The following is a 25,373-nucleotide window of genomic DNA, read 5'->3' as shown; positions in this document are numbered from 1 at the left end:
GTGTGAGCTAAGCTGGATGTTAATGTATGACCACGGCTGTATTTAAAGTATACTAAGTGCTGCTTTTTTGTGTGTGGCTTTTTTTTTTTGGTGTGGTCCACTAAGCTATGGATGTGTGTGCATGCTCCGTGCCAGCATGTCCTTGGGTTTGGGTTATTTCTGGGTACGTTGAATTGGTGGTCTCCATGCAGATGGTCGCTGGGCAAGGGCTTAATGAGATAAAACCTTGTTAGAAGGCGTTGAGCAAAATCCTGGTTAAGGAACCAAGGGCTCGAAGCAGCTGCGAGCTTGCTCCCAGCCTCCTGAATTGGCAGCTTAACCCCCGGGATGGTGGGGGCCAGGAGAGTGCCCGTGGCCCAGGGATGCAGTGCATGTGTTGAGGGCACCCCACGCCAATGTCAAGCTGCCGGGCTTGTTCACGCCACTTCGTCTCACCATGTCTGTGTGAACTTCTTCCAGGGCGATCAAGGTCGAGAAGGAGCCACTGGCCCCCCTGGTCCGCCAGGACCCCCAGGTGCCCGGGGGCCTCCTGGTGACACAGGAAAGGATGGCCCAAGAGGACCTCCAGGCCCCCCTGTAAGGACCAGAGATGTGCAGCGTGCACATACCGGGTGGTCCCCATCCCAGTGAGGGAGAGGATGGTGACGGGGCATCCCCTTCCCTGGTGCTGCCATCCCACCTGCTGTCTGGCTCTGGTGGCTGCTCACACCGTGAAGCTTTGGGGCATGGGGTGAGGCAGCAGGAGGGGTTTCCATCTTCAGCTTCAGAGCAGTGGGTTGGAGCTGGAGTGTGTGTCTGTGGCCGCTGGCTGTAACTCAGAGAGCCCAGAGGAGATCTCTTCCCTTCGGAAAACCTATTGCGAATCTCCAGATCACTGGCAATTCATTTAATAAAGAAATAGGCTGAAATGCAATGCTGTTGAACGTTCTTTTTGGCATTTGGAGAATGCCAAAATTTGGCATTTTGGAGAATGAGGCGTGATGGTTTCGATGTCATCTTTTTTGTTTTTTTTGCAGGGTTTTAAAGGCGACCCGGGAGAGGATGGCCTCATGGTTAGTATTGCCTGGAAGCGTTTGCGTTGCACTGCCCAGAGCACTGGGGCGAGCCCAGTGTACGTGCCCCTCGCCCCGCGTGCTGTGCCTCAGCCTTTAGCTCCCTGCAGTAATCAGTTACGTGCCATTGCTTATCGATGCCAAAATTATTATACATAGAGTGCACATGTAAGAAAATATTTATTACTGCTGGGAGCACAAAGAACTTACAGCTGTATTTATAAGGGAAGATGGGAAATCGGCATCTGTGTCATTTTTTTCATGGGGATTAAAATACTCTTGGAAATGTTTTTATCCTGTCTCGCCCTATTGTCAAATAAGTATAACCAACCCCTTCTACATTCAACAGGGCGCCAGGGGACCCCCAGGGCCAAAGGTGGGTAGTAAGCTATCTGTCTAATTTTAACAAGAATTCTTGAAATATTTCAGCATGGTGGGGAGGGAATGAACATATGTATTTCACACTGGAATTGCTCTCATCCATATTGACCAGATACAGAATTTCTGAGGTATCGAGCTAGCCATTGCCTTGGAGCTGCAGACGTCTGTATCAACGTGTCACCTACACAAAAAGCGCAGTCACTGCCCGTGTTAAAATCTTGAAATGAGGGGGGCTGGAAGGAGCTGGGGGGGTTGGAAGTCAGCATGCTGTAGCAATGTGCTTTCTTGTGTTTTGGAGGGATGACACAGATCGACACAAGCCAAGTATTTTAACTTTACAATTAGCTTTGAGTATCAGTACGATTGGTCTTTTATTCTGTTATTTCCCTAATCGTCTTTCTTTTCTCTGTTCCTGTTGAAGGGTGAGCCTGGCATGCAAGGGAAGAAGGTAAAACAGTAATTTTTCTTTGCTTTGTTCAGCGCTAGCTTGGGGAAACCACTTCCAGAGGCCAAAGGGGAAGCCGTAGTCGCGGCTGCCTGTAATGGCCCAGTGCTGGCATTCCCTAGGGTTTCTCGCACGTGCTCCACAAAGAGCTACGACTCCATGACCCCAAAGCACAGATGCTCTTGTGCCTTCAGCATGGCTTTCATTATGACAAACAGGCCAGAAGCTGCAATCACATCTGCCCAATAGACAAAGAATGAAATAGCAAATGCCAAACAAAGCAGTAGGTCTGAACCCTTTCACTCAAATAATTCAAGCTCAACTGAGAAGCTTTTGGAGGACATTACCTCCCAAAAGGCCCTGTGGTGGCTGAGTTTCCTGGGAGGGCCCATGGTGAGGCATGGCCGCACACAATCTCGGTGTGGTCGCTACTCATGGGCAGGAGAGGGATTTCCCACGCTCTGAAGGATAGATGCTTTGTGTGGCTGGGGTGTTGAGCGCTGCAGGAGATGCACGTGGCCAAGCTGTCCACGTTTTCTGCTGTTGGCACCATCGAGAAGTGAATAAATCATTGCCTTCAGCAGAAACCAAAGTGCTGACAGGGCCCAGCCCTTCCCTCTCTCTGCCTTGCCCCAAAACAGACATGGCCATATGTGTTTTGCAGACCAGAATTTCCTTAACATTTTTGATATCTGTCCAGCAAAATTAATCTCTTGAGCACCTACGGGGCAGTTTTATTTCAGGGAAACAATGAAATATGACACATGAAACCCAGAAAATCTCCTCCCAGTATGCTGGTGCTCGCAGTGAAGTTGTGAGGATGGGTGGTAGCTTGCAGGAGGCCTTTAGGAGATCAACGAGGCTCCCCCAAACCCTAAATGGATTAAATACTGGACTCCTATTAAAGGTGTGAGAACACCTTCCCCAGGGCCACTGTAAGCAGCGCAGTGCCCCATGGCCATGCCTCATCCTGAGGAGCAGAGGAGGCAGGGGCAGAGCTGGGAGGGAGCAGAAGACCTCATTGCGGCCTCCCAGGCTCTGTGCTGCTGCCTTCCCATGGCCTCCTGCAAACCCGAGTGGGTCTCAGGTCTGCCCAAGGCTCGATGGTGGTGAATGAAGTGTTGGATCCCGATGGTATGTGTACGAGCTCTTCGTGTTTCACTTTATATGCTTTGTCTCATCAGGGTGATGATGGCATCCCAGGGGAACCAGGACTTACGGGCTCTAAGGTAGGTTTCTGCTTGTTGTCTATCTAATGTACGTGCTTGGCAGCATCTTTTGCTCTCCAGTTTTCTTGTTGGCACAGCATCATGGTTGGGGCAGGCTGAGAAGTGCAATTCTGCCTGAACGTGGAAAAAGAATAAAAAGCTCAAAAAGAAATGTATAACCCCTCCCTCTGCCTTGGTAGCTCAGCCCAGAAAGCCTCGAGTTTGCAACTTGTTGGCTGTTGCAGAGAATCGCCATGGAGAGCCTCCTCTTGCAGAAATAATTCAAACAGCGTTGCTGGTGGTGGCCCAGAGCGGGTGTTCGGGCTGGGAGGAGCCTCCTGACACTGCAGTTTTGGGGCTAACTTTGCAGCTCAACGTACCACCCGCAGCCAAACTGCTAAGGCTGAAAGCTTCATTTTATCTTGAAAATCCCCCTTTTGGCACATAGGTAACGTGACACGTTTTAGGCTAAAAGCAGAACTTTGCTCACTCATGCACATAAAAGTAAACGCAAAGCAAGAACGCTACAACCTGGAGAAATCTGTTCTCCACCCCTCCCCTATACCATTCACCTAAACTGTCTTCCTTTCAGGGGGAAAAAGGAAGCACAGGTCCGAAGGGAGAGAATGGCACGGACGGCGCGCCAGGACCCAAGGTAAATAAATACCAGTCCATCGGGGAAGCTGGGCGCAGCGCTGTTGAGGCAGCATATTTCAGCTGAGTAGGTGTTATAAGCCTTTACTTTCTAAAAGCCTCATAAAATGCCAAAAATGAAACAAACCAGGGGGGTTTTGAGCAGTATTTTACCTTCTCCTGGCGGCTTAATGAAAGCTGGACATGGATATGAGAGTTTTTAAAACTCGTCTCCCTGAATGTTTTCCATTGAGTGGCCTTTCTTTCCCAAGACAGCTAAATCTCTGATCGCATTTTGATCTTCGTGTATCGATTGTTGTGGTATCGCTTCAAAGTTGAGAGTGCTTATGTGCCTTACTGTTCTACTTATCTCCGTAGCTGCAAAGAAATGAACTAAGACAGTCTTGATATGTTAAGTGGTGATGATATAACATGGACAGCGTTCATGAGCCACTATCCCCCCCCAGCTGCTTCTTATTTAGTCGGATCTATACCCAGTTGTGCTTTCTGTATCAAAGAGCCATGGCTCCTTGTTAGGCACGAGACCATATAGGATGAAGAAATGCAGGCTTGGATGACCCGTAGCCATTTTTTTCTAAAAAACGTAGTACCAGTGCTTGTTTGTTCCCCCTAGGATCCACCAAAATGATTTTTTCCTATGAAGAATCTTTGTGTTTATACATTTTATTTTTATTTTTTACTTTTTTGAAGACTTTAATTTGACCAATGTATAGATTTCCATGGGTATGGCAAACAGTGCCTTCCTGAATGCATTTCAGCTTTACAAAACCTCCCAACTTTCAAAAAAAAAAAATTGGCACAGATTTTTTCCTTAAACTTGCCCTCAGAAATGGTTTAAATGTGTCAGCTGAAGCTTTCCACACACAAAATTCAGCCTAAAGCAACAGAAACTGCAGCGGAAAGAGACGGAGCTTGGCCCACTGGAAGCAGAAAGCGGGGCTGTGCGATGGCACAGCACATCGCAGCCACGGGGCACTCGGCTCCCTGCACCTTGAGATGTGTTCCTACTGTCAGCTAGCTCACACTAAGGTTGTTTTACAAAATATATTTGCTCTGAAGTCAAATCTGGTTTTAGTTTCTTTGTTGTGCTTTCTTTTTTTTTTTTCCTGGGAGCAGCAGTTCCTTGTTGGTGTTGTACTTTTTTTTTTTTCTTTTTTAATCTAAAACACATATTGGCATCTCATGCAGTTACAGTAATTTTAAGATAAATATTCCATATTTTCCTTGGTGTCTCTGAACCAAAAATATGATTTTGATTTTCAGGGTGAACCTGGCGAGAAGGGTGGAATTGGCTCCATCGGACCACGGGTATGGACGTTCAGGATTTTTTTTTCTGTTCTCTGTTGTGTATTTGCCTTAACCCAAGCTCTTCCCCACCTCCTCTTTCTGTTTAACACGTTGAATAATGTAAGGATCGATTCTGTGTTAGAAAATACAGATGGTGCATATTTAAACAAATCATTATGTAGATACCAAATACTGCTACTGAAGATGGCACTGGAAAATACAGTAAAGTCCCATTTTCTTATCAGTGCGACCATCCTGTGACTTTTTGGAAGATGGAAGCTGTGAATAGGGGTACTCAAATAATAATGTTGATGCACTTCTCAGTTACATACATTTATAGGCTGTTGAAGCTCGGTTGGATGACAGTTACAGCTGTCAGTCTAGGAACTGATTAAATTGGTGTCTGTAAGGTGATAATCCCCCAGGCACCTACGTTTGGGGTCCTTGCTGTCATGCTGCCTGCTTCTCAGGTGCTGCAAAAACTAAACAGGGTTCATCCCTCATTGCAGGGTCCCCCTGGCCTGAAGGGGGAACAGGGCGACACCGTCGTGATCGACTATGATGGCCGGATCCTGGACGCACTCAAGGTGAGCACCGCAGCAGGGCGTGCTGATTCCTGCAGGGTAATGGGAAGGGAAGGGGCTGAAAGGCTGCTGAGCGCTGCCTGTCCCTGTGCTACTTCTCCTTCCTGAGGTCTCGACACAGAGCCAACCAGGAGGGAAGAGTTTATTCCACCCTGCGTGTGGTTTTCACTGCAAATCACCTCAATTTGGCTTTCTCTGAAGGCAATGGGAGGATGGGGAGCGGTGCCCAGGCACTAACCTGCCCCTGCATCCACAGGCAGGCAGCACCAAGCCTCACACTGCCGCTCACATTAGGATGAAAGAAGGCAAATAGAATAAATATTTAATTACAGACACATTTGAGAACCATCCTAATTGTTTTATAACAGGCTGCAGGGATACACAAAGTGATGGTAATTACCATTTGCCAGATGTCTGCATGGGTTGCTCTGACAGGAGCGTGGCATGTAGCTCTGTGAGTGGAGGCTGTGGATGGAAATCCTTGGAGAGGCTCCCCCAAATGTCTGGAGATCTTTCATGTGCTGCATGTGGACATTGCTGGGGACACGCCACAGAGCGCAGCTAACTTTGCCTTTGCAGCTTTCCTGCTTGCTCCCTGTTTCCAGTGTTTGCACACTTACCATACCTGGGTACAGAGCTTTGAAAAGTGATTGCTTTATGCAACTTGCAGTGTGATCAAGTGTAATAGTGTTTGAATATGTAGTCAAGGAAAAAAGGTTCTTGGGGGTGTGGTACAGGGTTGTTTTTCAGCTGAGAAGCCATGAGGTTGCTATTTGAGGTAACTTGAAGTCACAAAATACTTCATCCCAAGGCATTTCGTGCTCTCCATACCCAGCAGAGCAGAGGAAGAACAACGTGCTCAGGGCTGCAAGACTTTCCTGCTGCCTTTCCCCTGTTTAAATGCACCTCTCCAGCCAGTTATCACCATTTCCAGCATGGTGCTCCTCTAAGCCCAGCTGGCTGGAGAGGGCAGAATGCAAACAAGTAAAATAAAAATTGAAAAACCTAAAGTTGTGAGCACACCTACAGCCCAAAGCATTTTGCCTGCTGCATGTTACCCCTGGCTGGCTCGGGGTGTGTTTTCCTTTGCACAAACATCCTCAGGGCTGGGGGCCTTCAGGCCTGCCTTTGCACAGCCCCGTGTCTCAGGGACGGCCACTGTCACCCCCTGCCAGAGCTGCTCCGGCACCGAGGTGACCGTGTGCCATGTTAAGGACGATGCAGTCGTGCTCACGCCTGTTTTGTTTGCTGTTTCAGGGTTCGCCGGGTCCTCCGGGGCCACCAGGCCCGCAAGGCGCTCCAGGCCCTAAGGTTAGACCGACCTCTGCTGCGCAGGCTGTGCCTCCGAGCGTGTTCGTTAGCGGCTGTCGTGTAACGAGGCACACACTGCACGTGGGTCTCCAAAAACAGGGCAGGAGATGGTGGCTGTGGGATTTGGGACTGCGTGCAGTGAAGGAAATGTTCCTCAGTGCTTCCTCTGGCTGAAAAAGCACGTTTCCACACTGCAGCCAAGCTGGGCCTGCCCTTCTCTGATCCTTAGCCTCCTCCAGGGGCAGGTGCCAGAGGAAGGGATCCGCTCCCAGTCCTATGCCCGAGGGGTGAAATCTCAGCCCCTCTGGGACTTGTCACAGTGTGGGAGGCAGAAGGAAATGGGGAAGATGCCTGAGGTGGGGCTGGGGGTGCCTTAGGCCCTGCTGAGCCCCCCTCCTGCCTCATGGCGGCGTGCTGCGTGACAGGCCTGTGCCCTGTCACCTTGTCCCTGGAGCACTGCCACTGATTGCCGATAGCCTACAGTCAGTTATAGCTTAAAAGAAAGTTTGATCTGTGGAAAAGCACGTGTCAGCAGTTGGGACGGGGCAGGATTTCGGTGCTGCTCAACCCAATCCCGGGTCCCACTGGGCTGGTGAAGCTGGTGTCACCAAACCCTGCCTGTGGCCCTCGCTGCGGCTCCTCAGCCTCGCGACACTCAACTGATAACCGCAGCAGTTGATGCAAGTGACCAACTCATGTCCTTTCAAAATGCTTTCCTGGGATCATTTCCTGGTTTAATTTACTGTTGGCTCTGCTTCCTTTGTGTTGCTTCAGGGGGAGCTGGGCCTGCCGGGTCCACCTGGGCTAGATGGCGAAAAGGTAGGTGGGCACGGCTGGATCGGGCAAAACGGTGCGGGAGAGCACTGGGAGCTGAGTTAGAAGCTAACTGCGTGCCCATGGTGGCCGTCCCTGTGGAAAGCCAACCCCAGCCTGCCCCGGGAGCAGGCGCTCTGCCCCACGGTGTCCAGCTGCACCTCCAGGAATTAAATGCCTCCAGCCCTGAGCACACAGATGCTGCTCATGTCCACGTCTGCCAAGTTAAATGGGCTAATTCTGTGAGCTGTTCATGAGACACTGTTTCAAATTCCAGCATAAACCGTCCAAACCCTAAACTGCTGCATTCCTTGCTTATGGCCAAGGGAAATTCTGCTGTGTCTGCAAAATCAGTATATGCAAGTTTTAATGTTAAAGCGTGTTTTCGTGAGTTGGTGCTGTATGAAAAACAGCAGAAAGGCAGAAATGGGTTGCTTGTTTCTGTTTTGAAGATCCATGTTTACAGTTTTCTCCAAATTGTTATTTTCTGTAAAATTCTAGGGTCCCAAAGGAGCTAAGGGTGACCAAGGCAGCACAGGGATCGCGGGACAGAAAGGAGAGACGGGAGAAATGGGCTTATCGGGTCCACCGGTACGTCTGCTACTTGCTGCCTTAATGCACTGATTTCTGCAAATGCTTGGTGTGTGCCTGGGTTTTGCTGAGTTGAGCAGTGGCTTGTCCACACCACAGCGGAGCTGGAGGATGCGAGAGCTCTGAGCTTTCCTACGTAACGATGCTGTAGTGGCTGATTTCAGAGGGCACGAGGTGGTAGCACTGCTCCCCAGGAATGAACCAGAGCTTTGCTTGAGCAAGGGATGGAGTTTGGGGGAAGATAAATGCATTTTTCTCTTCTTGTTTTTGGAAGATGCAACACCATCACTGCCAAATTCTTATCTTTTAGGGAGCAGATGGGCCAAAAGGAGACAAAGGAGACACTGGATCGCCGTGTTTGCAGAATAACCATGTAAGACACTGGCACCACAAAGCCTCTTCCAGGACAAGGGCAGGTGAAGGTGGCAGGCAGGCAGTCCGTCGGTGTGGTGGAGAGGAGCAGAAAACGGCTGTTCTCCATGAGAGCTTCGAGATGCCTATAAATGGGGCTTATTTATTAAGCAAGATCAGGGAATTTTTTTGGCACTGCAAAGTTGCTTTAGATTTGCTTTGATGGTTGAGATACTGAATGCCATTGTTATGTTTTGCTCTCAAAGCATGCTGAGCTTTGTGCCGTTTTATAGGCCTTCTGCACTGTTCATTTTTCACGCCTTTTGCTTAAAAGTTGGTGGGTTTTGATCATTTTTTATTAATGACATGAGAATGCTAGTTTTCTTCTGTGTTTTTTAATCAAAAAGGCTGTTTCCTTGTGTCTGTGTGGAAAATAGCCTCTTTATCCATTTCACAGCTAACAAATACACTGAGTACCGTGGCTGACGCCTCTAATTTCAGAGGCCGGTCTGATTCTCGTGCTTATTAAGATCCATTTATTCATAAATTCTACAGGCATCTCTTTGATTAGCAGATATCTGGATTGCCTCTATTAAATCAGAGGGCAGGCTACAGCGATCCTGGGCCATGTGAGCTTTTCCTTCCCAAACTGCCTGCCTTCTCTCTGCGACCGCGTGCCCAGCCCCGTTAACGTGCTGTTTAATTCCTCCATGCAGATCATCCCGGAGCCAGGACCCCCCGGATTGCCCGGCCCCATGGTAGGACTCGGGGACACGGAGTGTGCGATAGAGCAGAGCTGCAGCTTCCTTACCCCATGCAATTAGTGAAAGGAGGCTGAGGGTGCTTTGCTCTGCTTAGCCGCAGTGGGCTGCTGTGAATTTAGGGATTAAAAAATAAATAAAAAATCAGGGAATAACTACAGCGTGGCTGCTGTCTTTGGAGAGACAGAAGCACCTGGTTTAGGAGAGCACGTCAGCCTCTAGCAAGGTTGTGCTTCACAGCCACGCAGCTTTCTCACAGTCCTGAACCGATGTACCAGAGCTCTGATATCCTCCAGAGCTGATTCTTCGGGGTCTTATTGCTGCATGTTATGCAGTTCAGCCCTTTTCAGTTTTTTCCCACCAATCTGACATAGGAGAACCAAATAAACTACCACCTGTCTTGAAAAAGAAATATTTGGCTGTTGTCAGCCCGTAACTTTAGTGAGAAATGGTTTGGGAAGCGAACTTTGGGGGTTTGTGTTTAAATTCTGCTTTTCAAATGCACCATTGTCTTTCCTGCAGGGTCCTCCAGGAATCCAGGGGCCTAAAGTAAGTCAATAAATTAAATGTCACCCACTGTTTCCAGGCTGCCAGTGCATTATTTGCAGGATCACAAAAGACTGTCAGCTCTGGGGACTGATTTTTTTTTGTCGCTGTTTGTGACAACACATCCCTCGGTTGTGTTGTTCAGCAGTTGGTGTTTTTGAAAATAAGCCATTTTTCCTTCCAAATAGGTTTATGATATTAAATGCTTTCCGTTATGGAGTCCTGATGGCCTGCAGCACATTTAAGTCTGGGTTTCCAAACCCACAGGCTGAAACCCTTAGTTTCAACTGCTTCTCTTAGGGTTTGGTCAAGAGGAAAACATTAACAGCAGCGAGGGTGTGAGCTGATGGAGATGTCCTTGTCCTTGGCTGTCCTCGTCTCAACTGCATTTTGGGCTGGTGCTGTGGCTTTTTTATGCTTCCACTGGTCTGCCTTAGGGCGCTTTCCTGACCTTTAGCACCAACTTCTCCCCTGAGGGCATTTCTGAGGCCTGGTTGTTGCTTGGCTGATGCCAGTGTTTCATTTCTGCAGGGCTTGGATGGTGCCAAGGGAGAAAAGGGGGATAGCGGCGACAAGGGGGAGCACGGCGACCCGGGACCGGCTGTGAGTTGTCTTCCCATATCTGACTTCTGTCAATACAAACCTACCTTACAGCAACTTCCCTAATGCTGGTTTTATTTCCCTTTTTTTAAGGGTCTCCCTGGTGCCCCCGGGCTCATCGGCTTACCCGGTACCAAAGGAGAGAAGGTAATCACTGCTGTGGGATGGGAGAGGTGGAATTGTGTTGCAATCCTAAAACAGGGGCTGTAAAACCCCTGTCACAGTGGGTCCTGCCGGCACAGCAAGGCCAGGGGTTACAGGTGCCATCCTGAACCTGCGGGGCTGCTCTGTGCGCTCGCTCCAGCACGTCTTCTTTTTGTTTTTACAACTGCAGGGAAAGCCGGGGGAGCCAGGACTAGATGTGAGTATGGAGACCGTTAATTGTGATATGCAGAAAGGTGAACAACACGCATGTAAAAGCCATGAAATTGTTTGACATTCTCGCAAAAATATATAGCTAACGTGGTATGGGCTACTTTCCCTTTGTCCATGGAACAATGTCAGTAGGAAAAAGGCTTAATTCAGACCGGATGCTGGGCGGCGGCTTCCACCGCACAGCGGTAACCCCACCACACCGTGGTACATCTCTGCTGAACTAGAGGTGCTACGGGAGTTCCCCTTCCCCATCGAGAATACTTGTATTGGATTCAGGAAAACAAAAATGTCTTGTGGATGAAGTATTATTAGGGTATGTTAAAGCACTAGCTTTCCCAAGAAATCGATGAGATCCAAAGTCAGACAGGACAAACGTGTTGTATCCTTCGCCGACGGGGGGGCAGGTTGGTTGCAGGGGGCTGCTTCTGTTAACTGAGGTGCTGGGATGTGCACAAAGCAAACTTACAAACCGCTTCTTTTCCCACCTACAAATTGTTGTAATAGGGTTTCCCAGGACTCAGAGGAGAGAAAGGAGAGAAGAGTGAAAGAGGGGAGAAGGTGAGTGGGTTATGGCTGTAAGGATGGTTGTGGGGATGAGCTGTCCAGGGGAAGGACTGGCTGCTCCTCTCAGGGGGGGGCCATGGTGGCAGCTCCTGCAACCCTGGGGTCCCCTCCAGCCCGGCAGCATTTCTTAGTTTATTGCCGTGGGGCCTTTTCTGTGGCAGAAGTATTTGTCTGCAAGCCTGTCCCCCCACCGCAGCCTGCAAACACTGGAGGAGCCGGAGCTGCCTGACAGCTCTGGGTTGTGAAGAATTGCTTGTTTGGGTTTATAGACCTTGAAACCGGATCTAAGTTAGAGGTTTTGTAATAGGGATCCTCAACTAAAAGGGTGCCCGGCTGGTGGCAGCAGCTGGGAGCTGGTGCTCCAGCCGAGCTGGCAGGGGCTGCCCCGAAGCCCTCGCTGCCAGCTACCAACCTGGTTTCTAGTGGAAACTGGTCATTTGCTCAGTTTGTTATAAAATTATCTATTAAAATATTTCTACCCAGCTTCAATTGAAGATTTTCACTCATTTAATTGCTCAATTGAGGTTGCACCAGTGCAGACATCCCTACTCTGCGTGAGACTTGGGACTCCGCAGCTGCTGTGCAAGTGAAACCGAGGTGTGTTTTCCCTGCCAGTCACCCCTCCTGTTCCTGATTCTGTTTTCCTGTTGCAACAGGGTGAGCGAGGAATCCCAGGGAGAAAAGGAGCCAAAGGGCAGAAGGGGGAACCTGGCCCTCCCGGACTGGATCAGCCCTGCCCCGTGGTACGTCTTTTATTCTGCTCATCCCTGGTGTGCGTGGCAGGGACTGTGAGTGGCTGTGGCTTTGCAGCCAGGGAAAGCAAGGGAGGATTTGGTAGATCTTTATTTCGCAGTAAATCAGAGCAGATGGTTATTGTTTTCTCACTTTCCTTAATGGTTTGTTTTATCTGCGCTGCTGGAAGTTCACTGCTCACTGTAAGGGCTCCTCACTGGCCAGATGGGAACAAGCCACAGCAGTAAAAATAATCTTTGTGCAGAGACCTTCTTATTGTAGTCGGGAACAATGGGCTTCAGTAATGCTCTTCAGGAGATAGCGTGCCCTGGTGAAGCTGCCTGCCTAGAGTTGAGTACGTTTGCAGCTGGGGAGTAACTTGAGGCACGGGACGGGAGGCGATTCGAAAGCAAGGTCGGCTCTTCATCCCGTCCTCTCCCACACCGAGCAAGGATGAAGCTGGCTCTAGCTCTCCCGCGTGGGGAAGCGGGTTGGTGTTGATAGCATCTTAATACTGCCAAAGAGATGTGATGTATGAGCTCCTGAGGCTGCCAAAAAGTGCCTCTGGGAGCAGAGACCTCCCGTGTTTCTCAGCGTGAGATAGCAGCTCGTGGCTCAGATCTGTCCTTTCTCAGACACATCCTGGGCCAGCGTCACACAGCATGCAGGCAAAAAGGCGTTCCAGAAACCTTCCTCCAGGTCTGCGGAAGGTGGATTGCTCCACAATGTCTCAAACCTTTGATGTGGCCCAGAATAAAATCTGCACTGATTATTTGGCCTGGTACAATCTACCTCCTTTTCATTACTGCTCTTCATTTAATGACTAAAACCAGAGAGATCCAACCCCTAAAATGCTTTGAGCTTTGCAGGATGAAAGAGTAGTTTGTATCAACTATCGAACTGAAACTACTCACATGTAACTCAGCTGCAGCTGACTCGCAGTGCCAGGTACCTGCTTAAACACGCTCCGGAACAAAAAATCCTGTCTTAAGTGCGTGGCGTTCTCCTCACCCCAGCAGCACAGCCGTGGCAATCGAAGCTGCCGTGCAGCTCCTGTACCAGCAGCAATGTCCCTCACTCAACGTACTTAATTTTGCTTGGAGACTGAATGTGAACACAATTATTTTGTTTCTGACGGATCACCTTTCTTCTCTTAACATGCTGGATGATTTAACCCTCATCTTTTTCACTGTGCTGTTCAAATGCGAACCTCTGGTCTGCGTACAGGAGATATTTCCCAGATGAGCCTGTGTGTGTCTGCGAGCTCCCCACCGCACAGCGCCTCTGTTGACTTGCTGTGTCATCAGAAAAGGATGCGCGAAGCTCTGACAATGTGCTTTCCTTTCTGCTCACACGCTGATGTCTGTTCAATAACTCCGGTGTCGTTCTCAACGAGCAGTTTTGTCTGTTTCCGAACAGGGAGATCGTAGCATTTCGGGCAGCCAAGGGGAGCCAGGCTTGCCAGGCCTGGCCGGGGTGAGCGTGCCCTGCCCGTTGGTACGGTACCTGCTCTTTGCCTTTCTCGCATGGCTTGTGTGTGCTCCTGCTGTGGCTGAGCCCTGTCCTGGGGAATGAACCCTCCAGGGAGAGAAAGCGACGCAAGGCAGCAGAGCTGAACACGCTGCTTTGCTTGGGCACTCGAAGGACCCCAATGCGTTGTGCCTTCTTCCCACGGTTAAAATGCCTTCAAAGAGCGAGGGCAATGGCCATCGCCAGGGGTGTCAACCCTTCCCAATAGCACGTACTGAAATTCGGTTCTCATTTCTCTCTACCTACGGCCCAGCCTGGCTCTCCTCGTGCCTCTGCTTCTGCAGCCCTGCACGTCAGGCTCCCGGCTGGGTTTTGAAGGCTCTCCCTATGGGTGCTGCGAACCTGCGGAGCAGGGCTGCAGTTCACTGGCACTTGAGGCATCAAAAAGGTGTTTGCTGGGTCAGCTCTGTGCTGCAGAGCTCGGGTTGAAGTCCACCGATTATGCGGAGGTTCACGCTCTGCTCTCTGATCCAGAGGGTTCTGCATGACTAGCTAAAAGAGGTCATTGTTTTATTTTCATTTTTTTAACCATAGAAAATGCTGCATGCTAGATGATTTGCAGTTGTCTTCAGAGAAACAAAAGGGCAGTAAGCTGTCTCTCTTTCAAAAAGTTAAATTACTTTCATATGTGTCTAAGAAACCAATTATTAGCAGCAGGCCTGCTCCAGCTCTTCGTATTTACTCCCTGGAGACGTTATATTTACTAAGCACGTCCCGTCTGAACTACAGAGAACACGAGACCCACCTATGCTGCCGGTGCAGAAGGTGGCTTCTCCTGCAGGCGACTGCAGTGACCGGTTAACGTGGCACGTGCACGCGTCCCACCTCGCGTGTACTGCGGGCTGCCCGCGTGCCGGCTTCGTCCTTGGTGCGGCCGGGGGCTGCCGGCTTCTTGGCGACTGCTTTCGGTCCAAGAGCGCGAGCGTGAGCCTCGCACGTGGCTTGGGAAGCGCTCTGTGAGCCGACAAGTCCTTTTGGGATCACTTGAGTGAAACGTGGTAGAAACGTGTGGAGTCTGATGGCCAAAAGAGTATTTGGAGTGCGTGGGAGGGAGAAAAGGCCCAGGGCAGCGATCGGCCCTGTGAGGGTCGGTGTGCTGGGGGGGGCTCTAACAGCAGCCCGGGGCTTCCCTGGGGGCAACAACTGCTCTGTGTGTTGTCCCCATTAGCCTTCACCCCAACAACTCTGATAAACACACGTGTTGCACGTTTTTTGTCTCTTTTTATCATCATGGACCAAAATACTGACTGGTGTCAGCAGAAATTTGTGTGTGCTTCCAAGTCTGTAATCTACAGGAAAGTGCGTGCAAATAACCCGACCTGTCACGCTGTGAGCAGCTGCAGAGGGTCACCTTGCTTCACTGCATCTGTTTTATTGGGCATAGGCTATTTTACATATAAAATCAATACAGAATACAAAAAATGTGATGACTGACATTTACAGTAAAAAATGTAAAAATGCATTTTGACCTCTATTTGCACTAGCAGTTCTCTCTGCTGCAGACACGTCCTCATGGCCTCCAGCCCCTGCTTAGTTTGGAGATGGTTCTGAGGGAGGGGTCAGTGCCTGGGTGCTCTCTGTAGCTCTACAGGCACAAATTGATGCAATCAGAGATCCAAGAGCCTTAAAAAATCCAGCATCAGAAAAGGCAGCTGAAGTCAGCTGTTTTCTTCAAAAGTATCTTGAAGGAGTCGGTCACACACAGTCCTCCGCTCCTCTTCTAAGGGGCTCCTTCCTTTTCAGTGTTTTCCTCCTGGTAAGCAAGCTCTTTAGGCTGAGTTCTGTATGTTTCTTGTATCTCCATCGGAAAAAGACAAATATTTTCACTCCCTTTGCATTGTCCACAACTCATCCTATTTCAATCAGTTCAGCAACTCGAGATTTCTTAAACAAACTAAGTACTGCAGAATTGAATTTAACACAATCAGGTTATCATCAAAAAAATCTACCACCCCCAACCCGAAAAGCGTGTATTAACAGAAGATACATTTCCACATCGTGCTTTCCATGTATAGGTCTGATCACAAAAAACAGAAACAGCAGATTATAAAGTTAATTGACTGAGGTTCCAGATCTTTATATTTGTTCACATTTCCCCTTTTGTTTAAAGGAAAAGAATGTGTGGATTTTTATTTATTTTTTTAACCCTGGGGTGTACTCAGCATCATGTTGTGTGTGACACTGCATAACTATTTCTGTGGACGTACAGTGTGTAGATTTTGCATGGTAATTAACCTTACTGCTAAACCTCTCATCGCTGTTGTGAGGACTGAGCGTTGGGTTTCTGGGTCTGACACTGAAATCACTGTCAGCAGAAATTTATGTCTGTAAATTCAATTTTGCAGGGACCAGATGGACTGCCAGTAGCGGGATGTTGGCATAAGGTACAGTAATAATAATAATAACAGATCCTTGAGTAGGCCCTGGGTAGCCGGTTTGGTGCACGGTGATTGTACGACTGCGTTCCCTTTTAGCAGCAGGCTCTGCACCTGGCAGGCAGCGTCACGCCTTGTGGGAGCAGGATTTGACCTCATTTCATGTCGTGTTCCCCACAGCAGCAGGCTGGTATCTGCGCAAGTGCTAGGAACACCACTCCAAAAACTTGCTAAGCCTGAAAAATCGTTCTCGTAAATGTTGTCAGTAACAGTGCGTTCTGTCAGGCTCGCTCAGACGAGGCCTTTGTTATGGGCCCCAGCAGCTTTGGAGCCGCTTGGGCAAAAACTCCACGGTCCTGCAAAACGCGCCTGGGTACCGCACTGCGTCCTGGCTGAGACTGGAGATGGGGTTACCTTTTGTCACAGTTACAAAACGTCTATTTCCAAACTGAGGCTTTTCTGCCACTGCAATTATAAATCACGACTGCGCTGCTGCAGTGCCTGACCAGCACATCTGGGTGCATGGGGTCAGGTAACTCCTGACGGCTCGTGCACCTCGAGCAGCCAGGGGGTGTACGGGAGGGGTGGCAGTGCCAAAGGCAGCCCGGGAGAACGAGGAGAGACGTCTCCCCCCAGACAAGCATCTGAGCCAGACTTACATGAGGGTGCTGGAAGCTTGTCCTCCAGCAAGGCTGTGACGCTGAAGCCGAGCGGGATTGCTAACCCAGTTTCAAATGTGGTACGCGGACACACACCAGTTAATAGCAGGCATGTCACTAACTGGCTGCAAACCCTCCGTTAGAATGTAAGCATGCTCTTAGCATATAACAGCTTTTAATTTTGTGGTAAGTTGTTTGGATGTACTGTTAACGTTCAGAGAAATCTGACCATCAACCCTTACATTAACAGGAAGATTAGTAGTGGAGTGTTTCTCTTGATCAAAATGTTTGTCTGTGTTCTTTTTCAGTGATCTCTAAGCATGAAACACAGTGTGTAAATAATGTGATATATTTTGATCTTTTTAATTTTTGTATAAAAAAAGGAAAAAAAAACCTTCAACAGTAATATATTGACCTTTTTTTATACTGGATTCTGCCATTTATGGACTTTGAAAATACTGTAAAGCTCCCAAACCCGTCAGATACGCATGGTAACACCGAGATGTGATAAAGGTACCAATGACCCTGGCTGGGAATGAGCAGTGCTCACTGCTAACGCTGCTGCGTGAACTAACAGCACGGAGACGGCGTGTTGCCTCGTGTGCCTTACCGCACGATGCAGGGACGAGTCCCTGCCCTAATCTGGCTCTCAACTCTGTATTTGCATTGTACGTGCGCACTACAAGAGTGAAAAAAGCTGGCTGAAAGCAAAAAAGAAAAAAAGGACGCAGCCCTAGGTATGGAAGCAGCTGCCGGATGCCATCTGGTCAAACAAAAAGACTTCAAACTGGCAGAGGAAACAAAGCCAAGCTCCCTTCGTCGCTACCTGCCCTTGTGATGGAACTAGCGAGCCCCTGGCAAAATGCAGCAAGCCGGGCTGCCTGCGGATCTCTGTTCCTATCAAGGAAAGCTTTTATCTCAAGAGGGAACGCCTCTGGGTCCTGCCCTGTGGCTGAAGACGTGTGAGCACTTTGTTACTGTAGATCCCACCGTGGAAACCTCCACCGCAAAATTTCCAACAGAGCAACACGCTAAAACTGCCAGCCCAGAGCTGCGCCACAGGGAGGGCTCTGCTGAGGTCTTTTCTTAAGCAACAGAGCCCAGACTGTTGCTACTGGGCTTCCCAAATGTCGGAGTTTGGGGCATTTGTCTTGGTTTGTAGGGTTCATTTGCATTTGATTTTCTTGGGTTTATGTGGTTTGATTGTGAACTCTGTAGCTCTGCGCGTTCCTCACCCTCCTTTCATTCCCCTTTTCTGGTTTTTTCTTTTAATTATCTTATCTCAGGCACATCCCATGCAGAGCAAGGTAATGAATAAAATGATGGTTATGATTTTTCTCTGCATATTGCCTTAGTGACAGAAATTTTTTAAAAAATTGCCAACATCTTTACCAGCTATGTTTTTAAAGATTTGGGGGAAAAAAACAAGGATTATGCAGTAGAGAGCCATAAAAAATATTTCAGGGAGGAAGTAAATGGCTTACAGACAAGTCTGTTCAGCTTACAATGAAGATTGAGGCAATCAGATTCCTTTAGAGGGAGGAGATACTTTATAGAAACAAGTTCATCCCATGGCTGAAGCTGAAGCTACGTAAAATCACATAAAATAGGCCACGGCTTTTTAATGGTGAGGCTGGTTAATCCTAACCAGCCCAGTGATGGAATCCCCATCACTTTAATGCCTTTGTGATTTCACAGATCGTTTCTGGAGGAAATACTTTAGCCCAATACAAGTCGCTAGCCTGTGTGTAGGAGTCTGAGGTGAAATTAAGAGCCTGTGATCAAACCAGATGATACAAGGGCTCTTCGTGGCCTTGAATTTAAGAGAACAGAAGGGAATCATTTTTGGTGTATTGCATAGATCTGAGCCCCGTCACATCCTTGTTCTGCTGCATCTCTGAGGGCAGCGGTGCCAGAGAGGACTCACGGGAGGGGATGCGGTTATCGGCCCCAGGGGAACCTGCCAGCTTGGTAGATGTGGACACACAAGATTTACGTTTGTAGGCATTAAACTGCTGTTACCTAGCTTTGTTTGCTGCTTAGGGTCTACACCTAGGTGTTGCTTGCTTTGTGGCTACACTTCACGTCTTCACCAGTTACTGACCGTACTCTTGGTGCTGTATAGACTAAATCTGTAAATTCAGATCATCTAACAAATCAAGAAACAAGAATTATTTAACTCAAAACAGCAATGAAAATGCATTTTATTTACTTCCATTTCATGATGTTAGCTATCACTTTTGGTGCGGGGGGTTTTAAAGGCGTACGGAGCAGTTGAACGAGCTCCCGCTGGCTTTTAATTCTTTTGAAAAACCCCTTTTCTGTCCCAATTTAAAGCTAATTCTTCTGTGGAAGGTTGAAGGCAAATCTCTCATTGATGTCAGTGGGAAGAAGATCTGTAATTGTTCCCTTAATGTACAGTTGCTCTTCCCGTCTCCCCCAGTCATCTCCAAACTAAAACAGTGAACTACTCCAAACCACGCTGTGGGCTGCTACGCTTGATATCCTGCAGATGTCCTGTTCGTGGAACCTCTATTGGTATCAATGAGAGCTCAGTCCCCAGAATGACTGCAGAAAGCACAAGAATCTGGAAGTGTCCACAAACAATCTACAATGCAGATAGAAAAGTCTTGTTTTACATACGCTGGCAAAAACTAAACAGCTTTCTATCTAGCTCCTACTTGAAGAAGTTTGATATCACTGAAGCTACGAGACAAGCTAACCTCCAAAGCTTATGAAATTATATTAAAATTTATATTTTCTCTGAGGAAATACCCCGAAGTCCTATTATCTTCAGGTAAACAAGTCAGTATTCCGTCTTCAACTTGTGGAATATCCAGTGCTTGTAGGCATCAACTGTGACCACTGCCAGGCCTGCAAAACATCGATACAGAATACCAAACAGTGCTTTACCCGCTGCTCTGACCGCTCTGCATGGCAGCCTTCCCCCTCCCAACACAGAGCCTCTGGCGCCACAGAACCCAAGACATTTCCTTGTAAAAACGGAGAGAGCTCTTTTTTTCATCACCTAAACTTCTTAACCGGGGTTTTTCTTCCCCGTCCCCACGGCACGTTCTGGACCACTCGTGGCGCCTCCTTGACCGTCCGGGAGGAAGGCTACGATCATCCTCCTGCCACCCTGGCTACCAAACGTTTTAGAGGTAATCTGTGACAATTCCCAGGTAAAGGCCTTCTGCAGGGGGGTTTATGCTGCTGAACGTGGCTTGTCCAGCACCCAGAGAAGATCCCTTCGTGCACTTGCACAGCCGGGTGTTGGGGATGCCGCAGCTCTGCTGCCCTCGCACAGACCCGTAGCCTGCGTGAAGCAGCTGCTCTGGGCGGCTGCTTCCGCTTCCATTACAAGTGGTGGCAGGCACAACAGGCCTTGCAGAACGCGGCACCCGCTGTCACCAGCTATGGGGAGCTAACCAGTACCTCTTCGAGGGGTGCTGGTCACAAGCCCGGTCTGGCAGGCAGCTGAAACCTGCAGAAAGCAGAGCTCCAGGAACGGACGTGGCACAGCTCCCCGGGCACAAATATTGCGAGAGGGGCAGCTGTGATCTGCGTTTTGAGTCCTCCCTGGTCCTCCACCGTGATCGGTGCGGGTAGCCTGTGTGTTTTGAGCTGTCCCCCTTGTGTGTCATACAACGCAAATCAGAAACTGTGCTAGAGCAACTGTTCCTTTGTACGGTCTAAGGAAATCTGTTCAGACTTCCACGTGCCTTCCACACACAGATTTAGAAGAGTAGGTTGTTAAATGATAAATTGGTTCAGAGCAGTCATGATCTTATGGGGAAGAGTTAAAAAAAGATGTGCTTTGCTCAGCAAATTCATGCCAGAGCAGTTGATTATTTTCTCCTTCCATATGAAAATGTTTATGTGGGTTTTTTAATACTTTGAATTTGCAAATAGCTCATCAAGATAAATTTTACTTTTAGGTAGCATTGGCAGTCCCAGTCAAAACTCGGTAATTATCTCAGCCTCTCACACAGCGTAGTGCATTTTTCCCTCAGGAAACCTCTCTCTTTTTCTGGCTTGAGAGAATGTAAGATTGTTTTATGGGAATTCAGAAATGCAGCTAAATGTTACCACTAGATGTCAGTAGCAATAAAGATGATTGACATGCTAAAGATGATTGAGGCTGCTAACGCTCGTGAAATGTAGGTCACTTTGTGACCGAGCAATTGATTTATCTCGCTCGCTGAAATAGTTAACGTGTTAGCTTTGTGGATTAATCAGTGAACAAACACTTGGGTTAAAACACTCGAGTTACTTGTCTTGGGGAATCTAAAGCCCAGCCAACTCACGTTTATCTTTGTTTTCTAGTTTACAAAATTCATTGGCCCAGTTTAACTGACTATACAAGCACAGTGATTTCCATTCTGCTCAGACAGCCACGTCTCTGCTGCCCGGGAGCACAGGACGAGCAGCTTTCCGTAAGATTTGCTCTATATCAAATTTAAATTACTGACCACCTGCCAGAGTTCAGCTGTGAATGTATTTTGTGGGGGGTGACCGCAGCCAAACATCCCCCGTGTCTGTGGCTTTGGTGCCCGAAGCGTGCTGGCAGCTCCAGGGGCCCCTTGCCAGAGGGATCCCGATGACTTGGCCTGAGCGGATGGGGGCAGGTGAGATTAATTAGCTGTGCAGCTGACCTAATTGCGGGCTTGGCCAGCTAGTTCAGGAGTATTTCTCTGGGTTGTGAAACGGGTGGCAGATAAAACCTGGGCTGACTCCAAACTGAACCCATTTCAAAGCCTTAATGCGCTGGGACTTTAGTTTAAAAGAAACAACAAGGCTGTTGCCCTATGCTTTGTTTTACTCTCCACGGGGAGTCTTCTTTCACCTATACGCTGCTTCTAACGCTCGCTGTATGTATGTCATGGTAATGAATTTATTTCCCTACGGATTTTTCTCCTGTGTATTGAAATACGAATTTTCTTGTAATACCAGACTTTCTGATGTGTGTGGTTTTTTTTTTTTAGGGAACCAAAAGATAAAATATTTGTGAGCTTTTTATCTTTGTATTTGAAATTCTTAAGCCAAACCAGTAAAATGCACGTGAGGTTTCAGCAGTTCAAGACATCCTATGTAACGACAGAGTGTATTCCGCAGGGAATGACACCGCTCATTCCCCAGGTTTTTAAGGTTGTTATAGCTGTTGTCCCGCACGCGCGTTTGTTTATGACCATGGCTTTCGTGCAGGAAAGCCTGTTTTCTTGTTTGGTTTTCTTCCCTTTCCCCAGCTCAGCGTCCCATTTCTGCTGGTGGCCCTGACTGCAGTCAGCACGCAGCTGAAGCAGTCCGTACCTGCAGAGCCCCCGGGCTGCAGTGCTTACCGTCTGCCCAGCCCACAGCTCAGAATGAATCTGTGAATTTTTGTACATGTGGCACTTGATTTTCTAATCAATACCATGAACTCTTGGGCCAGAAAGAAAGATCTCACCCACGTGTAACAGGCACCTTAGTTAAAATACTTATGATGCTGGAAATTCCCAGATTTACTGTAATGGTACACAGCCACCCCTGGTCGATAACTGTGTCCTGTTAGCCTGTAAATTCTCTGCGTACTACAAAGTAATACCAGGTCGTGGTGTTTGGATTATTGAATGCTGATTTAATGCTGCCCTCTAGAGGCCATCTTTTTTTAAATGAAGAAACAAATGTGGTGCCACGAGGGGAAAACACTCCCCTCCTGCCCCCAACAACAGTGCCCCTAATTGACAGCATACATAGGGATGGGCACGTCTTTTGTGTGGCTCTAAGGTTTGAATAGATCATTGTAGAACAGAAGCGCATACACATAGACTTTAAATTTTTTCCAAATCTTTCTTGGGAAATACCATCATATTCTCATGTCTTATTTTTTTTAATCCAATTGTTGCCCAGATAATTAATTAAAGGTGTTATGCAAATAGAAGTAGGTTACCAGCCAAGTTTCCATCTTAAAATGTTAGAGTGGAGGCTTTGAGTTATTTTCCTTACATACAACAGATTTGTTTTACAAAAATACTAACAATAAATGATAGAAATGTAAAACTAAAGTGTTCGCAAACCACTTATCTTGGACAAATTACGGATCTGTCTGAACTCCACTCAGTGAGTTTGGTTCCAAGTCACCAGGGTAGGAGCGGATCCGGTCCCACAGACCTCAGTAGGTGGCCAAGGGTGGAACAAAACCTCTGTGCCACTTGACCTCGTTTCAGGCCCCTAAGTTTTGCCTGGTATTTTGTTGATGAGGTTAGTAGCACAGCCAGGCTTTCACATTGTTTAACCAGGAAGATTTTAAAGCGAGAGATGAAGTATTTTGATAGATTTCAAGAGGCCCAAGATACTTTAGCTTTGCGAGACAATCAATGTAACATATACTGACCTGGGCAACCTTCCAGCACAACATTTATGTAAGAGCATTTCTTGGACCTGTTTGCAACGGTTTAAAAAAAGGTCTAGCAAATAAGGGAGAAAAGAGCATGCCCCTCCCGTCAAGTCTCGCTGTCAGTTACTGGAGTCGCCCGTGTTTTCGTGGCACTGCGGTGAACTGCCAGCAATGTGGCACAGTTTTTGCAGCTCTGTCTGGGGCACCTATTGCACGCTGAAGCTAAGCAGTGAGTACACGGCCTGGATCTGTAAACTTAACAATTCCTTTTGTTGATTTCATGTTCCTAAGTGAACCGCTGCAACTTTCCCATATGCTTTTGTCATTAGATAGATGGTGCAACAAAAGGGATGTCTGACTGTTGTGTAATCTGCAGCTAAAGTAAGTGCTGAAAACCTGACACTTCGAAATGAATGGGAGGAGGACTTAATAGACTGGCGGACGCTATACTGCCCTAGAGAGCCGGGGGGGGGAAACCACAGGGAGGCTGGGAAACATGAATTTTCAATGCATAAGAAGTGGCGTTATTGACAGCAGAGTGGGATAACAAATACATTAGCATTTGCGGTTTTCCTATGTCTTAGGACAACAATCAATCCCTGTTCGCGAAGTTCTGGTACAAGTTGCCTCATAGCTGCTCAGCTCCGTGGAACAGTCAGCTAACTTGTATGTCTGTGGGTGGCTTCTTATATAATGCGGACGGTAACGGTTAACGTTAAAGTGGAGATGTCCCAAGTACCTGCAATACATTTCTGTGTAAATGATGCTAAGTGCACTTAAGTTTCTTGTACTGTTAAACACTGAATTGTATGCTTAGCTTTTAGAAGTGCATTTTACGTCACTTTCTGAAGAAGGTGCATATCAAATCTGCTTTTTTGCTATTAAATAAAAAAGTTAGGACCTCACTGAATTACTCAACGAATTTCCAAACCAGGTGGAAGAGATAGTAAATTGCTATTAGCCAGAATGAGGGTTGCAGTCCTGCTGCATTTGCTGGCTAGTTTCGTAGATGGAATAATACCATTTTATAGACAATTCCATAGCATAGCAGCTTCTTGCATTACTATTTTGAGTTCATTTTTTACTCAACGTGATGAATGTTCAGCACAAAACAGCAGTCAAAACTGAAAGTCATCAGCTCTAATGCATTAAGTTCCTTTGGGCACATAGGTCTTTTCAAACTGGCAAGTACCCTGGCATTTAGGTACTGTTTCTGAAACACATGATTTGAGAAACTTTAATTGCTGGTATTTAAAATCTAAATGAAAATCTGACTTATTTGTATGCATCTTAGAAAAAAATACATGCAGTATGTGCTTTATCTGTCCTTATTTGTTCGAAGTTATGCTGATAAGGCTTAATCCTGTACCATGTTATGCAGATACCCCTTATTTATGGCGAGTGGGTGCGTCACTTCAGTGAAGCTGTTCAGAAGAGTTAAGGCTATTTGCACGTGTGTGCAGTTAGGAAACGGTGAAAAGTAGTTTTGTTTGAATGTACTTACATGGTATTTTATACCAAGCTGACTACATCTCTGTAAAATGTATCACCTTTAAAAGTATAATCATATAGAGATATTAAAAATACAAAAAAAAATACTTAACATCTCTATTTGCAAAATTTTGCAGTTTTTAATCATGTATGTGCCACAAAGTGTTCTATTTACTCACTTCTTTGGGGAACAGCTGCTTTTAAAATGAAGGCACCAATAACAGTATTCCTTATCCATTGTTTTAACGTGTTAAAATGGCATTAATTAGTACTGCATTGTGTATTTCTAGTTTAAAGCTGTAATGGACAGTACATTAGCTTGAAACCTCCAGAAACATTTTCTTGTGCTTTTTGTAATAAAAGCACAGACTAGATTTTCAAAGACGGTCTCTCTGTACAGGTTACTTTGACAGTTGTGTGAATATGTATGATGAACTCTGCATTTGTAACCGAGAATAAACCTTCAAAATTGTAAATGTTCAGGATGTTACTATAAATAGCTACAAAGTATCTTAACCAGACAAGAGTTCAAATAAAGATTAACGCCATTATTAACACTTCCTCTGCTGTCTTTTGTTACTTAAAAACTGACCTATGCAACAACTGTTTTACTTCCTAAATTTAACCTAATTATAAGCGCACAGCCATTTGGTTCTGGATACTCCGTATTAACAAAAAGCTTAAATT

At 47.3% G+C, this 25,373-nt stretch overlaps 2 protein-coding genes across 7 annotated transcripts in view; one reads left to right on the top strand and one right to left on the bottom strand.

Moving 5' to 3' along the window:
• Positions 1–25,257, top strand: part of COL23A1 (collagen type XXIII alpha 1 chain) — a 180,789-nt gene extending 155,532 nt beyond the window's left edge. Inside the window, exons 9-29 of the mRNA XM_067005483.1 lie at positions 460–576; positions 1,017–1,052; positions 1,402–1,428; positions 1,855–1,881; positions 3,063–3,107; positions 3,679–3,741; positions 5,004–5,048; positions 5,537–5,614; positions 6,869–6,922; positions 7,697–7,741; positions 8,237–8,326; positions 8,637–8,699; positions 9,394–9,435; positions 9,961–9,987; positions 10,516–10,587; positions 10,678–10,731; positions 10,919–10,945; positions 11,464–11,517; positions 12,180–12,266; positions 16,131–16,169; positions 17,506–25,257. Of these exons, the coding sequence (XP_066861584.1) occupies positions 460–576; positions 1,017–1,052; positions 1,402–1,428; positions 1,855–1,881; positions 3,063–3,107; positions 3,679–3,741; positions 5,004–5,048; positions 5,537–5,614; positions 6,869–6,922; positions 7,697–7,741; positions 8,237–8,326; positions 8,637–8,699; positions 9,394–9,435; positions 9,961–9,987; positions 10,516–10,587; positions 10,678–10,731; positions 10,919–10,945; positions 11,464–11,517; positions 12,180–12,266; positions 16,131–16,169; positions 17,506–17,556 (1,143 nt within the window). The 3' untranslated portion in view covers positions 17,557–25,257. The remainder of the gene's footprint in view (positions 1–459; positions 577–1,016; positions 1,053–1,401; positions 1,429–1,854; positions 1,882–3,062; positions 3,108–3,678; positions 3,742–5,003; positions 5,049–5,536; positions 5,615–6,868; positions 6,923–7,696; positions 7,742–8,236; positions 8,327–8,636; positions 8,700–9,393; positions 9,436–9,960; positions 9,988–10,515; positions 10,588–10,677; positions 10,732–10,918; positions 10,946–11,463; positions 11,518–12,179; positions 12,267–16,130; positions 16,170–17,505) is intronic.
• Positions 15,142–25,373, bottom strand: part of HNRNPAB (heterogeneous nuclear ribonucleoprotein A/B) — a 29,639-nt gene continuing 19,407 nt past the window's right edge. For 2 of the 6 annotated variants that reach the window (XM_048057033.2, XM_067005477.1), the window contains one exon: positions 15,142–19,693. The gene's annotated coding sequence lies outside the window, so the exon portion shown is untranslated. The remainder of the gene's footprint in view (positions 19,694–25,373) is intronic. The other 4 variants (XM_048057030.2, XM_067005478.1, XM_048057031.2 and 1 more) reach the window with 2 other exon arrangements.

The sequence above is a fragment of the Anser cygnoides genome, chromosome 14 (assembly GCF_040182565.1).
Source record: "Anser cygnoides isolate HZ-2024a breed goose chromosome 14, Taihu_goose_T2T_genome, whole genome shotgun sequence".
NCBI classification, from domain to species: Eukaryota; Metazoa; Chordata; class Aves; order Anseriformes; family Anatidae; genus Anser; species Anser cygnoides.
The sequence above is the reverse complement of the archived record's forward strand: the minus strand, read 5'-3'. Positions and strand labels throughout refer to the sequence as shown.